Source organism: Sceloporus occidentalis, unplaced genomic scaffold, assembly GCF_023333645.1.
Source record: "Sceloporus occidentalis isolate IW3139 unplaced genomic scaffold, rSceOcc1.0.p SCAF_1, whole genome shotgun sequence".
Taxonomy (NCBI): Eukaryota; Metazoa; Chordata; class Lepidosauria; order Squamata; family Phrynosomatidae; genus Sceloporus; species Sceloporus occidentalis.
The window spans coordinates 296,650,347-296,665,452 of record NW_028316981.1 but is presented as its reverse complement, the minus strand read 5'-3'; the positions used below and the strand labels follow the sequence as shown (position 1 = coordinate 296,665,452).

The window sequence follows — 15,106 nt, the reverse complement described above, 5'->3', positions numbered from 1 at the left end:
GTGAAAATATGTGTGAACAGCCACATCTTCAGCAGGGCTAATCCAAAGAGTATCATCCTGCTGGAAGTAGGGATACTGGATAATTTTGTTTCTCCCCAATGTTAAGGGAACTAGTCTAATAATACCTGCCAGACTAGCATGCATATCCAAACACAATTATCCTTTGTACTGCTTGCTTCTCTGAATTTTGAAGTTTTAAATTCAAAAAATTCATAGAAAAATATGGATTTTCCCAGCTTTGTTTATTACACTGTTTGTTGCAGACAACCTGCCAGCTATTATTTAATGACATTTCTAGTTTCTTGTCATTAAGCATCATGTACTGTGTGGCCTTATGTGAAATACATACCCTTCTCATGCAGTCATATTGATATCATTCAGCTGTTAATTATCTTGTAGAGAATAGGTTCATTATCTGGTTGGTTTTGATTTTGATGTGATGATGTACAATTTTTCATTATAAAGATAGAAAGTCTCTTTGAATCAAAATTAAAAAAATGCTTTAATTCACAAGCACCATTATAAATGTGTAACTTAGAGCCTTATGGCATTACAGAAGATATATGGGAGGCAGAAAGAAAGAAGCGGCTTTTTGCTTACCTTCCCACATGATGTTGTAGAACAGAAGAGTCTCGATTATCTGACCTTCAATAATCCGACATTTCGGATTATCCGACGTCACTGCTCAGTGATTTCTTTACATTTTCAGAGGACTGAACTGTTTAAACAGTACATACTGTACATCACAATGTTGATCAGTGATTTCTATACATTTTCAGAGGACTGTTTATACATTACAGTGTTGTTACTGTAACATTACTACAATGTTACTTTTACTGTTACTGCAATGAAACTTCAATACGTTTGCAATTCATAGTGATTTCAAGGCTTTTCTTGGACCCTCCGGATTATCCGACATTTTCGGCTATCCGACTATCAGCCCGCCCGTTTATGTCGGATAATCGAGACTCTACTGTATTTCTGTTCTCCCTCCACAGGGAGATGGTCATAAAAGTGTGGCTTTTGCCAAATGGATTTTCCCAGCAGGAAAAAAGGCGCACATTTACAATCATCTCCCTTCACAGTAGAGTAGAAATGCTTTGTGGGGGAAAACGGAAGATAAGCAGAAAACGGTTTCTATCTTGCTGCCTCTCATCTTTTTTTACTATGCAATAAGGCTCTTAGAGTTAGACATTTGCAACTGATTTGTATTCACAGTTCCTATGTTTTCAGTAGTGCAGGAAATACGTAGCAATTGCAGAAGTCCCCCAGTCCTGACTTATCAGGTGGCAGCAGCTGTGAGTAATGGTAGTCTGTTTTCCTCTTGATCAGGGCACATTCGATGGACATTTCCATCCTCTGCCTGTGAGAGATTCCCAGTGCTACAATCAGAAGCAGGATCCCTGTTGCAATTCTGTCTCACTCCCTGTCATCTTTTTTGTTCATTGTGATAAGGCCCCTGGTTTTTGGTCCTGCCACCCCCATCTAATACAGCTTTGCATGCTATGCAGCAAGAAGCTAGGCATGCGTGGTTAGAGCCAGACAATCGTATCTCAAGGAATGCTGTGAAGTGGAGCCTATGGGAAAAGAGATATGACCTAGGTGGTTGTCTGTTAAAGAGGTAGTTAGAGGTGGGATGAAATAGAGTAAGGGGTCAGAAACATAGTGTGAGGGCTAGTTAGGTCGAAAGGAGATCCGAATTTTGGGGACCTGAGAATGTGGGAAGTGTTCAGGGAGAAGTGTTACTTGCTTTGAAACAGAAGGGTTACTGTGTATTGTGCATGTGAAACTGAAATGTGGCTAAAACTTTGTTTTATTTGTTATATAATAAATCTTTACTGTTTTTATTTTATACATCTCTTGTCTGGATGTTTCATTTTAGTAATTAACAAGTAAAACGTGCCACACTATACCACGCTGAACCCACTGCTAACACAGCCACTTATCCAGGATAGTGGTCACCTTGAGTACAGGATCCAGGGAGGGATGTTGAGGGTAGAAGGGCAAGATGAGTGTTTGAAGTCCTAAGGTTGGAACCTGAATAAGGAATCCATCACACGTGCCATATCCCATAGTTTTCTGGAGGGGTCCTAAATCCTCAGGAGCATCTTTTTGTGGGAGATAGGTGATTTAGTCAGGTAGAAGGGATGGACAAAAACTGGGTGTCCACCTTGCTTATATGAAGTAGTTTCTGCTAAACAGAAGCTGCCACAATGTACAATCCAGGTGTTTATGGGAGGGTTGTACGTTTAACCCTCAGCACTTTTCTTCCTGTCACTTCCCCTGCCCAAACTTATCATTGAGCTCTGAGCCTCTCTGGAGCAGGAGGAATGAAGACAAATAGTCATGGTGGTGGGCAGGGAAAGAAGTGTGTTGGGAAAGCACTAAGTGGAGAAAAGATTGGGCTCCTGTAGTTCAACTAGGGCTTCTTTCCAGAAACCCCCCTTTTGGACAGTGGCCAGAATCCTGTTGGTGTCTTATGAATGCATATGTTCCCCCAGAAAAGTGGTTGGACATCTTAGTCTGATCCAGAACACTGGTATTCAGTTCAAGATTGCAGAAACACAGATGCACATGCACATGCAGATGGGTATGTATATTCAATTTCATAGCATTGCCATCACCCTCAAGTAGGCTTGCCATATCCCGCCTGTGGGCGGGACTTTCCCGGTTTTGGGCAGGTCCGCACGGTCCAGCCCTGGGTTGGCCCTGCCCCCAGGATTTCCCCTGCCCCGGGATTTGTTGCAAAGTGTGCAACAGCGGTGGCGGGGGAAAGAGAGAGAGGCCTCTGTAGGCCTGTCTCCTTTGGCGGGGGGGCTTCCCTCCCCTCTTTGGCTCCGCTGGAGCCGAGGGAGGGAAAGAAGCCTCGCCTGCCGAGGCCAGACTTCTTTCCCTGCCTGAGCTCCGCCGACAAAAACTGAGCCCAGGCGGGGAAAAGAAAGCCTCACTGGGGGCAGATTCCTTCTCCGCCTGGGCTCCGTCCTTGGTGAGAACGGAGCCCAAGAGGAGAAGGAATCCTCCCCTCAGCGAGGCTCTTTTTCAAATGTAGGACCAAAAAAAAAGGTCCTACATTTGAAAATTTTGTCCTACATTTGTCCCAGTTTGGAGGTCCGGACTAATGGCAACCCTACCCTCAAGGGTAGCATAGCACAATCAATGCATAACTCTACATGCAGAGTTGCACAGCAGTGATGTAAGGTCTCGGCCTTTTCTTGCTTAGGTAAGCTTACTGACAGAATTAATGTAAAGTTTTGTCCAAAGACTGGTCCAGTGAAAACAAGATGGACAACAGTAATGATAACTAAATTTTACTGCAGTAAGTTCTGCAATTGGTTATTACAATGAATGCAATTACATTCTCCTGCAAGCCAGGCAAAGAGGATGCTTGCAACAACAACAACAACAACAACAACAGAACAGAACAGAGGAATAGTCTCATTTTATGCAATCAGATTTTCCAAGCATTTTTCATCATCACAATGAAATAGACGTCGGTGTCTATTGAAGCGCTGACACCTGCATAATAGTTCATGAATTCGTCTGTTGTAACCTGAAGCAAAAAAGTTTGAAAGAGAAAAAGAATTAAATCCATTTATTCTACATGAGACCTGTATTAGCAAGAATTTAGGGAAGGAAACAGCTTCCAGTGGAACATATATTTTTAATTTTCAGATGGAAATTACCCAAATCATGTGGATTCATTGATGATAGAAATGCCCCAAATAAACCACTGAGCTTATAAAAGGGGATTTTCCTGGGCAGTCTTGGCAAGCAATTTCCTTCCCCTCCAGCCAAGAACATCCAGAGGTTGGGAAAGTTACCTTTTTGGACTACAGCTCTCAGAATCCCCCAACGTATACAGTCAATGTCCATGCTTTCAAGGTATGCTTAGAACTGTTGTCCACAAAGGTAACTTTTTCCAGGCCTAAGAAAACCCTGGGTGCTTCAAGGTAGAGGGCTCCTAGCACTGTAATAAAAAGATACTAATTAAAAATAATAATTGTAAGCTGCTCTGATAGCCTTTAGGGCTGAAGGGTGGGGTATAAATACCATAATATATAAATAATAAATACTGCACACTGATTCCACCTGTTTTGAGAAGTGAGATCAACTGCGTTAATATCAGACTCCCAGAGAAGAGATTTAAGACATGAAGCCCTGTTCTGATGGGCCTGGTGCAGGGTGATCATATGTCCCCCTTCTCCAAAACATATCTTACATTTCAGCCTGCTGACCAGGAGGAATTCCAAAGTGACCTCCAGTCTGACATGACTAAAAAGCATGAATTTATATTTATATTAGTGTTTTTAGCTTTTATAGTGTGATGGCCTACATTTTTCTTGAATGTCCTACATTTTATAGTGCCTTGTCCTGCTTTGTGGTTATGACATCCAGTCACCCTGGCCTGGTGGGAAAAGGCTTTAGAATGGGAGGACTTCTCTATCATGTGAGCCTCCTCCAAGCAATGGAGGCACTTAAAAGGGACATCTATCTGGGGGGAGGGGATCTTCTTTCAACAGGAGACATACCTCTTAAAGTGTGTGGTAGATGCAGGAAGTTATCAAAAAAAAACACAGCCAAAGAAGAGTAGTGAATGCATGAAGTTCCCTAGATGCACCCATGATGGCAGGTGAAAGAGAACTTAGGAGGTCTGAGCAGGAACCATACTGAGGATGTGTGGTATGGAGGGGGAAGGGGGTCAGGTGAAGAGATATAGCTGTAGAAATTTCTGAAACTGACCTGTGCAGGTGCATAAAATTTCCTACAGAGGAGTCACAGACACCACGTAGAACTCTAGGTTATGCATCTGTTAAGTGCAATACTGAATTCCAGTTTTTATAAAAATCTTGAATTTTACCATGGAATAACCTTTATACCCGTCTATCTTGTTTCACTTACCTGCCCATCTTTATCATAAGGTGAATCAAAGTTTTCTAGAAAAGTCCTAAAAACTTGATCTTCTGACCATTCTCCATTCTGGTACTTGGGATGATGTTTTGGATTATAGACTCCTCGTAGATCTTCAATGGTGACAATCCCATCCCCAGTCTTATCTAGCTTTCGAAAAGCTTGCATAATGATTTCTTTCCTTGCATTAGACATTGGAGGCTAAAAAAAAGGTAGTAGAGACATTAGATTTGTCACCTGCTAACCAGTACTCTGTTTGTATCTCACCAATATAGTTATGGTTATTACCTAATATTTCTTAATAGCCAAAGTATGTGGATGGGCTATGTTTCCTTTAGTATTTTTTACAGCACACAGGAAAAACCAATTGTGAACATGGTTCACTAAAAGAAAGACTACATTTTTTTCACAGTACTGATGAAGGAAAGGTGAACGTAGTTTAATTAATACAGTGGAAAAATAAAAACAAAGAGACCTGTGTACAGATTACTATTCAGCCAGTAGTGTGCGATGCTCGATTATATAACTTAAATCCAGATTTTAGTCCAAAATAGAATAAACCCTCAGAACATGCAGAAGGTTTGAGTTACTAAATTTCCATTGATTCAATGGGTCTATCCAGATGGGGATTAGCAACTGGATTTAGGTCAGGAGTGGACAAAGTTAATCCTCCAGATGTTGATCCCCTTCCCCTCTGCCACTCCTTTCTCCTTTTGTGTCATGTCTGTTTAGATTATGAAACTGAGGGAAGGGAACTGTCAAATTAACAATCTCTAAACTGCTCTAAGGAGTTTACCACATTTTAAAATAAGCCAATTTACCTCTTCCATTTTAAAGTCATATGCAGATGCAGCCAGGTATTACCACACAGAAAATGCTGCTGATGCTGCCGTCCGGCTGCATCCCACCTAAAACTCAGCTAGAAGGGCTCAGATGCCCAATTTTCAAAGTCGGGAGCTTACATCATTTTAGCTGGGTTTTAGATGGGATGCAGCCGGGCGGTGGCATCGGCGGCATTTTCTGTGTGATAATACCCAGCTGCATCCCCCATTGGATTTTAAAATGAAAGAGGTAAGTTGGCTTATTTAAAAATGAGATAAGCTTCCTAGAGTCTTTGAAAAACTATAACTATATAACTCCTCACTGGGAAAGGCAGTTAAATAATAATATAAACTTCTTACGGCAAAATGGACAATGGTAAAAATGTATGCCACAATATAAGATTCAAAAAGCTTGTCAGCACTCATAATATGCACCCTGCACTTCCCTGTGTTTTTTCTTTACTAAGGAGTACATATGGGACTCATAAACTGGCCCAGGACCACAGTGTATGAAGTGGACAGGTCTGATCCTTCCTTCCCAGAATCATGAACTACAGCCCATGCCCACACAGGGAGTGGAAAGTAATAAGCTTCCTATAACCTCTGTGCTGTGCAGAGCTTGGAGTTATTTTCTTAGACTACACCCCAAACTCTCCCAGCTAGCAGTGACTTCACCTTTTCCAAGCTCACTTTTAAATAAAGAATGGGCCGTTCTCTGATGTTACCACTTTTCTTTTCTGATATGTCCTTAACAACTTTGCCTGATGAAGATGTCAGAAAGCTTTGAAAGCTAGCATAATGTATTTTCTGCCTTATGATGTAACTATAATGTGCATTTTGGATTTTAGTGTACTTTGCTACATGACCAAAAGAGGTGCCCTGAATATATATTTTCTCAATTAAAAACACAAGCACACAAAAGTGTACACTATATTTTGAATAGAGCATCTAGTCTCACTCTAAGTTTCAAAAATACCACAAGACTTGCTGTTCTTCCATTGAATCAGGAGCCATTGCATTTCCTCTATTTAGAAGCTATTTGGAAAACATTTAGCAAGTAGATGTATTGCCATAATTGTCCACTATTACCAAGGACAAAATGTGGAACAAATTCGAGACCAAACTGTAGGACAACTGCAGGACAAAACTCAGCCCAAAATGTAGGACATTTAAGAAAAAGGGAGGACCTTAAATGTCCTACATTTTGGGCTGAGTTTTATCCTGCAGTTGTCCTACACTTTGGTCTCGAATTTGTCCTACATTTTGTCCCTGGTAATAGTGGACAATTATGGCAACCCCTCCACCCCATGCTTCAGAAATTCCATATTGTTCACTGGCCAGGTTCAGCCTGTGGAATTCTGGGAGTTATAGCCAAAAAGAGTAACATTTCCAAGTCCTGATGTGTTCTAACACAGACACATATAGACTGGGATCCTGTTAGTGACATACACATGCATAAGTCATGCTACACATGCAGGCCAATTATTTGCCATACCACAACAGCTGCATGCTGCTGAAAGAAGCAGAAGCAGAGTTGCACATAGAGCTACAACAGTGTTGTGTATTGCAGTTGCACATTGGACATTGCATATACACACTGCAGTTGGACACTGTGCAAAGTGATTGAGCAGTGTGCATTGCACAGCAGCACCCAGTTGTTGGCATGTGTTACTTAATGTTGCTATTCTGCATGGGAGCTGCATAGTCCAGGTGTAGCATATCTCCACCTTTGGATATTTACACTGGGCTGAGGGGGAGTTGGAATACAGTCACAGAGGAGAATTCCTGCTGCCTGGTATGTGTTTCCTGATTTCCCTTCCTTGGCTAGATGGCAGCTTTTTGTATCTGTAACTGCACTTCTCCAAGCTCTGCAAGTGATGGAGTCAGAACAGATTCCAGGAGACAGGCACAACTTATCTAGGCAACACCTGGAATCTACTTGCTCTAGAAAGGCCCACCAATTTGAACATTTACTATGCCTTAGCCCCCGTTGGCATTAGACTCCTGCCCAGCATTGCCACCAGCACCTGTGGCCATTTCAATCTCCCAGATTATAGAATTGTCCATCACAGACTCCTCCTTCCAGAGAGGTTTGCCAACTGGCACCAGTGAATTTGGGATGATTCCATGCATCTTCTGTGTTATTTGTTTTTTGTTATATGCCTTCAAATCATTTACAAATTATGATGACCCTAAGTGAGGTTTTCATGGCAGGATTTGCTCAAACATTGACTTTGCCTTCATCTGAGGCTGAGAGAGTATGATTTGCCCAAGGTGGGTTCCCATAGTCAAACAGGGATTTGAACCCTGGTTCCCAGATTCGTAGTCCAATGCTCAAATCACTACATCATGCTCGTCCTCCTCCATGTTATGTACTTCCCAAAATACAATGCCATAGGAAAGCATGTTTGTTGTTTTTGAAGTAGCTTACTCTTAATGTCAGGAGAAATTCATCAAAATCAATTGTTCCACTTCCATCTTTATCAAAGATTTTGAAAATCTTTTCAGCTTCTTCTTTTTCGATCAACACAGCATAGTCATGGAGGCCTTTCAAGAACTCTTTGAAATCAAGAGTCCTGTTGCGATCATCATCCATGATATGAAAGACCCTGAGGAAAAGAAAGGTGACTATGAGGAAAAGAGTAATAAGCTCATAGGGGTGAGGTGACAATGAGATACAGAATTTAGGGTGGAAGCTTTCAGCAAAAGAATAAACACCCTCTATAAGTTTTGAAGTAATTGGAGACAGGGCCTTTTCAGTTGTAGCACCCCATCTGGTAATTATTTCCTTATACAATCCCTTGGTGCCATCTCTATTGGGGGTGGTTGGGGTGGAAATACAGCCCCTACCATTCTTTGTAGTGGAAGTTCTAGATTGCATTTGTGTCTATTTTGTATTTTTATTTAGGGCTTTAAGAATGCATCCAAATGTTGCAATACCACAGAGCAGCACAAGCAGAAGAGTTCTGTGGTCAAGTCCTGTACTGGGACCTCATTGAATACATGGAACTTTTGAGTCAGTGTCAAGTGTACTATAGAATTTGTTGTACAGATTGAGTCTCCCTTATCCAAAATGCTTGAGACCAGAAGTGATTCAGATTTCAGATTTATTTGGTTTTGTAATACCTGTATTTCCATAATGAGATATCTTGGAGATAGACCCAGGTCTAAACACAAAACTCATTTATGTTTTTATATACAGTGGCACCTGGCTCTCTAGGAATATCGAGGTCTTCCAGTGTATCTCTATGGTCAACATCTGCCAGAATCATGTTTGAAGACCTACACATTCCTACACAAATTTCTAGAGAAGTTATCTAGGAGCTACTATGTTCCCTAGCACAACTCTATGGTTGACTTCCAGCACAATTGCCCTGGAGGACTTAGAGATTCCTAGAGAAAACTGAAAATAATAAAATCCACAAAAGTCAAAGCCGCAAATGAGGAGAGCCTTATACACATAGCCGAAAGGCAATTTTATGCATACTATTTTTAAAATAATTTTGTGCATGAAACAAAGTTTGTATATGCTGGACCATCAGAAAGCAAAAGCGTCAATATCTGAGCCATCCATGTCAAAAAAATGGGTTTTGGAATATTGCAGATTTTGGAATTCTGGATAAGGGAGAGTCAACCTATACTGTTCTTCAAATACAAATATATAGGGAGTTAAATTGTGATTGCAATATTCAATTAATGGATGTTATCAGACAAGGGAAATTGGAAATATAATCCAATGGCAATCTGAACACAATCATGGGGTTTAATGTTATTGCGTGATAGACTACCACACACAATTTCGGGCAATAGAAAGTCAGTCCAAGCGCAATCATGGGATTTCACGTTATTGCATGAGAGGTGATCACACACAAATTCGGGCAATGGCATGATATTTTTGGGCAGTGGGAAGGCAGTTCGAACGCAATTCACATTCACGTAAATTCACTGAACTAGCGAATTCACGTGAATGCGTTCTGATCCCACTTCCTTTTCATTTGAAATTAAGAGAAATTCCTCATGTGTGATAAACTCCATAGTTAGCCCCATAGAAGCCAGAAGGAAGTAGGCATATTTAAAAATATTTTTTATATATACTTGTATGTTTACTTCATTTATGTGCCCCCTTTTGTCCCTGAGTGGGATCCAAGGTGGCTGACAAAAGAATCAACTAAAATATTTTTAAAGCGCAATTAAAATCATTACATTAAAACAGTAACTTATAAACAGTATAAAATCATTAAAAAGGATACAAAAGTTAAAAATAACAAGAAGCCTCCCTGCAAGTAATAATACATTAAAATCCTACTTGAGCAAAAGGTATTGGCATACTAGCAAGAAAAGAGCAGGGAGGAGGCCATTCTAGTTTCCCATGGAAGGGAATTCCAAGGGGTTTGAGAAACCACTAAAAAGGCCTTTGCCCATATCCTCACCAGAGAAACCTGTGATTTGGATTTTAGATTTTTTGGATTTGTAATATCTATATTTGTATAACAAGATATCTTGGAGACTGGACCCAAGTCTAAACAGAAAATTGATGGAAAGCCCTCCCCCGTAGATCTTAGGACTCTGGCAGGTTTGTATAGGGCAGTGGTTCCCAACCTGTGGGTCGGGACCCCTTTGGGGGTCGAATGACCCTTTCACAGGGGTCGCCTAAGACCATTGGAAAACACATATTTGCATGTAGCAATGAAAATAATTGTATGGTTGGGGGTCACTACAACATGAGGAACTGTATTAAATGGTCCTGGCATTAAGAAAGTTGAGAACCACTGGTATAGGGAATAATGTTGGTCTTCCAGATAGTCTGGACCTAAATCACAAACCTTCTTATTTGCTCAGGCACTTAATCTGCTAAAGCCATTGTGTTAATTTCCACACTGCATTTCAACTGTGTCCTGTGGTTTAAATGTATTTTATTGATAATCTTGGATTTAAATTGTGTATGTGTTTTTCTTTTATTATTACATCCTCCTTTACTGAACCATGGCTGAAGAACTTCTAATAAAAGAGTTATTGTTGTTCTTGTTGTGTGCCTTGAAGCCATATCCGACTTATGGTGACCCTAAGGGTTTTCTTGGGTTGAGAGAGTGTGACTTGTCCAAGGTTACCCAGCAGATTTCCATGCCCGGGCGGGGAATCGAACCATGATCTCCAGGGTCCTACACTCAGACCATCACTGCTGGCTCTCCAATCAAAGCCTTTAGTAAAATGATATCAGCAAATTTCTTTGACTATGAAATAACCACAAACTATGCATTTAACAATGTACTCTTTTAAAACACACATATACATTTTGGATATATCCAAGAACTCAGGATGACCAAATGTCCTAACCGTAAAGGAAGACAATGCAACGCCAAAGGTAAGACAGGCAATAAAAATGTTGGATATTGCAAAATATAAGTCAAAAATACTCATATAAATATGAATTTATGCTTCTTAAGCATGCTCAACATAGAGGACATTTGGGAATTCTTCCTGGATAGAAAGCTGAAAAGTAGGACATGTCCAGCAAAAGGAGAACATCTGATCACCCTGCAGGAACTTAACTTTCATCTTGTACAGCTGCAGTCTAAAATTATGTTTCCATTTCTCTCTCTCGTTCTCTCCCTTCCTGGTTTCCTCCCCCTTTTCATTTTAAGCCTGTTTACAATAAGTTTAATGAGCTGTGAAAGTGCTTTCACCTATAATGAGGTCTCTGCGGCCTGGACACAGTCGTCCTCCTCCCTAAATCCTGTCTGCCTCAAGGATAACTGGCTCACATAGCAGCATTTGAGGAGCTTTCGAAACCAGGGCAAGAAAGCTGATGTTTCCTGGCTGCTGTGCTTCTGTAATCTCCCGCCCTACAGAAGGCCATGACTTGGTTTAATATGTTACTTCATGAACTCATTTTACCTGGCAAGGCCTTTGATGCCCGCAGATCCCCTTGCAAGACACTGGAGCCGGAGCCTCTCGATTGGATCTGTGGTTTTGGCAAGCTTTCTTTTGGCCTGGATGGCCATCTCCCGATCGTGCCTTGCTGTACCAGCCATCTAGAAGAAGAAAAAATAAGGCAGTGATTTTAATAAGTAGATAAGGGATTTATGGTCATATGTTGCAAAATAAGGTCTACATTGCACTGCAGAAATGATGCTGTTTGGCACCGCTTTAACTGCCACAGCTCAGTGCTATGGAGTTCTGGGATCTGTAGTTCTGGGAGATATTTAGCTATCTGTCAGAGAACTCTGGTGCCACAACAATCTACAAGTCCTAGGATTCCATAGGATGGAGCCATGGCAGTTAAAGCGGTGTCAAACTGCATTATTTCTGCAGTGTTGATTAGACCTATGTTGCTTTGATGGAGAAAAAATATTCCCAACTGTTGGTGTTTGAAAAACCTTTAAAATTTAGGATTTAAGGCATACAGCACTACAGATATTTAAATAGTTAAGTGTTTTGAATCTTAGGAAGAAACACTAAAAACTGTAATAGTTCTAGCTTAACTTAAAATAAGACAGTCTAACCTACTAACAGCAGCTTGATATGCAAACTAATTAATCTTTTAATGGCAAGTGGCATTAAAGTCTGTAGATGACACTGCTGTTAAAAACATAAAACCTGGCAAATATGTTGGCAAACCCACAAAAGAATTCACTTTATCAGATATATGGAGAGTTTGGTTAATATACAAGGTTGGGATGACATTTGGAAGGGGATTTTTTAATTAAAAAATGAATGACTACAATAAATGACTGCATAGATATTGAATATATGAATACAAAGATGTGACACACGAGTCAGAGACGTAAAGAATATACCTACAGTACTCAGTTGCCAGATCCAACCAGCTTCATAATGTAAACATTATGTAGACTTCCTATATGCACCATTTATCATATACCAAAAAAAACCTACCTCAGCTGACAACCACTTTTTCTGTATAAATATTAAAAGTACACACAGACAATGCTAACATACTTTGCAACTGGTCACCTTAAAGCAAAACCCATTTTAGCCCAAGGGCTTTATCTAATTTCAGGTAAGATCATAGAATCATACAGTTGGAAAAGACCACAAAGGCTATCTAGTTCAACCACCTGCCATGCAGGGATACACAATCAAAACCATTTAGAAACTGTTAATGCTTATTCAGTTGTAGCTGTGTCTTGGCCATGTAGCAACATACAACAAAATCCACAAATTATTGGCTAATTTTCAATTACCTTTATTGGCCAATTTTTTGCATTTTGGTTTGCCAACAAAGATCACATTTCTGTGGATTTTGGATTTTGTGATAGTAAGGTAACACTTAGAAACCTGAGAAAAGTTATTTTCTATATTCCCTTTTTTTTTTTTTAAAGGAAGGTGATTTTCAAAAGATCTAATACTGGGAGAAAGGCAAGATAAATTACTACAAAAGAATCCTGTGGCACTTTAAGAGCTAAGAAATTTATTGTGGAAAGGCTTTATACTTAACAAACGTTGAAAGGGATGTAGGAAAATGCTTCACACTGAGTCAACCCATTGAAGATCTAGCCCAGTATTGTCTTTTCTGACTGGCAGCCACCCATTTTTCTGTTCTCCTATTTATACACACACACATATGTAGATAGATAGATAGATAGATAGATAGATAGATAGATAGATAGATAGACAGACAGACAGACAGACAGACAGACAGACAGACAGACAGACAGACAGACAGACACACACACACACACACACACACACACACACAGGGCAAGGTGTTGGCACCGTTAATTCTATTATTCTATGACCCTGTAAAATTACAAATCCCAGGATTCCATATGGTGGAGCTGAAACACTTGAAGTGGTGTCAGACTGCATTATTTCTACAGTGTAGATGCACCCACTATGGATTATTAATATACATTCTGCTACAAAGATAACATCCTTCCCCCGAACTGCAGTACTATTTATTTATTTATTTATTTAATTGCATTGCTTTTACAAAAATAAAATTAACAATAGCTCCTTCATTGGACATATTTCCATTGTTTTATTACATTGTACTGCAGTACTATGGGCAACCGGTGTGCTTCCAGATAACTGATGTTTAAAATAGAGGAAATCATACAACATCAGTAAAATGCCTCACTTAAGCATATGCATTGGCCAGGAGATTCTATGAGTTGTAGTCCAAAAAGTAACTTTTCCAAGCTCTGCGAATCAAAAACTATAATTAAGTCTCACCACTATCCCAGCAGAATACAGCACTTTAAAACCCAAAGTCCTTTGAAAGCAAAACTGGCTGATGTTGACATAAGTGACATAAGTAGCCTTCCTGAGACAATGAAAATAAGCATCCTTTACCTTTATTCTGCTACTTGTTCTTTCTACCTGCTACTAGGGACGCTGCTTTGTACAGTTTGGAGGAAAGTGGGCCTGTTTTTCCCCCTGCATCTCTTCCTCCTCCCTTCCTCCTCTGATTGGGCTGCTTATGGCAATTGGTGCCCAACCCATGAAAAGAAATGAAATCTGACTGGAAGACTTCCATGTCCATCCACATCAGATTACTTGTTTACACATCGCTCCTCTGCCTGGAGTTTACCACCAAGTTTCCTAGGTGACAAAGGTGGCTGTGAAAGGCCTGGCGTAACTTGCCAGGACTTTGATTGTTTCTGTGGCTTGTGTGTGATGCTCTTCTGCACCCTCTCCCTTTGCTTTGGATTTGTTGCATGGGGTGTGGAGGTTAAAAGGCAGCAGATCAAATGATAAGGAAAGGAGAACATGGGCAAGCAAGAAAATTGATGCAATGCAGAGGAACTTATCTTTCTTTTTATTTATTTATTATGTATCTATTTATTATTTTAGTCATTTTTAACCATCTAATTTACCATCAAAATAATAAACACCCAGAAAATCAAAAGGCAGAACAAAAACACATGGATTGTGCACATATGTCTCTTTTTGTTTGGAGTGTTGAGGGAGAGCATATTGTTTGGGTTCTCTTTTTATTTTCCTCTTTGTCTTTTTTCTCTTTTTGTTGTGCCTTTTGATTTTCTGGGTGCTTATTATTTTGATGGTAAATTGTGGACAGCCACAAAACCCCAAATAAATGGGTCCTGGAACAAATCAGGCCTGAGATCTCCCTGTAAGACAAGATGATTAAATTGAGGCTGTTGGACTTTGGCCATGTCATGAGAAGACACAACTCATTGGGAAAGACAATGGTGATAGGAAAGGTAGAGAGCAGAAGAAACAAAGTAAGACCACATGCCAGATGGATGGACACAAATAAATAATAATAATAATAATAATAATAATAGGATTTATTTATATGCCGCCCAATCACTGGGAATCTGGGCGGCTTACAACAGAGAGGATAATAGACGGTTCCCTGCCCTCAGGCTTACAATCTAAAAAGACACGACACA

At 40.2% G+C, this 15,106-nt stretch overlaps 1 protein-coding gene across 1 annotated transcript; it reads right to left on the bottom strand.

Annotated features, from left to right (window-relative positions):
- Window positions 1–3,397: 3,397 nt before the first annotated feature.
- On the bottom strand, window positions 3,398–14,124 carry LOC149324112 (calcyphosin-like protein). The gene is made up of 5 exons (XM_089513326.1): window positions 14,043–14,124; window positions 11,625–11,761; window positions 8,161–8,338; window positions 4,900–5,109; window positions 3,398–3,550 (listed from the first exon to the last, which is right to left on the bottom strand). Exons 2-5 carry the CDS (start codon window positions 11,759–11,761, stop codon window positions 3,449–3,451), a joined length of 627 nt encoding a protein of 208 aa, XP_089369452.1. The 5' UTR covers window positions 14,043–14,124; the 3' UTR covers window positions 3,398–3,448.
- Between the last annotated feature and the right edge of the window lie 982 nt (window positions 14,125–15,106).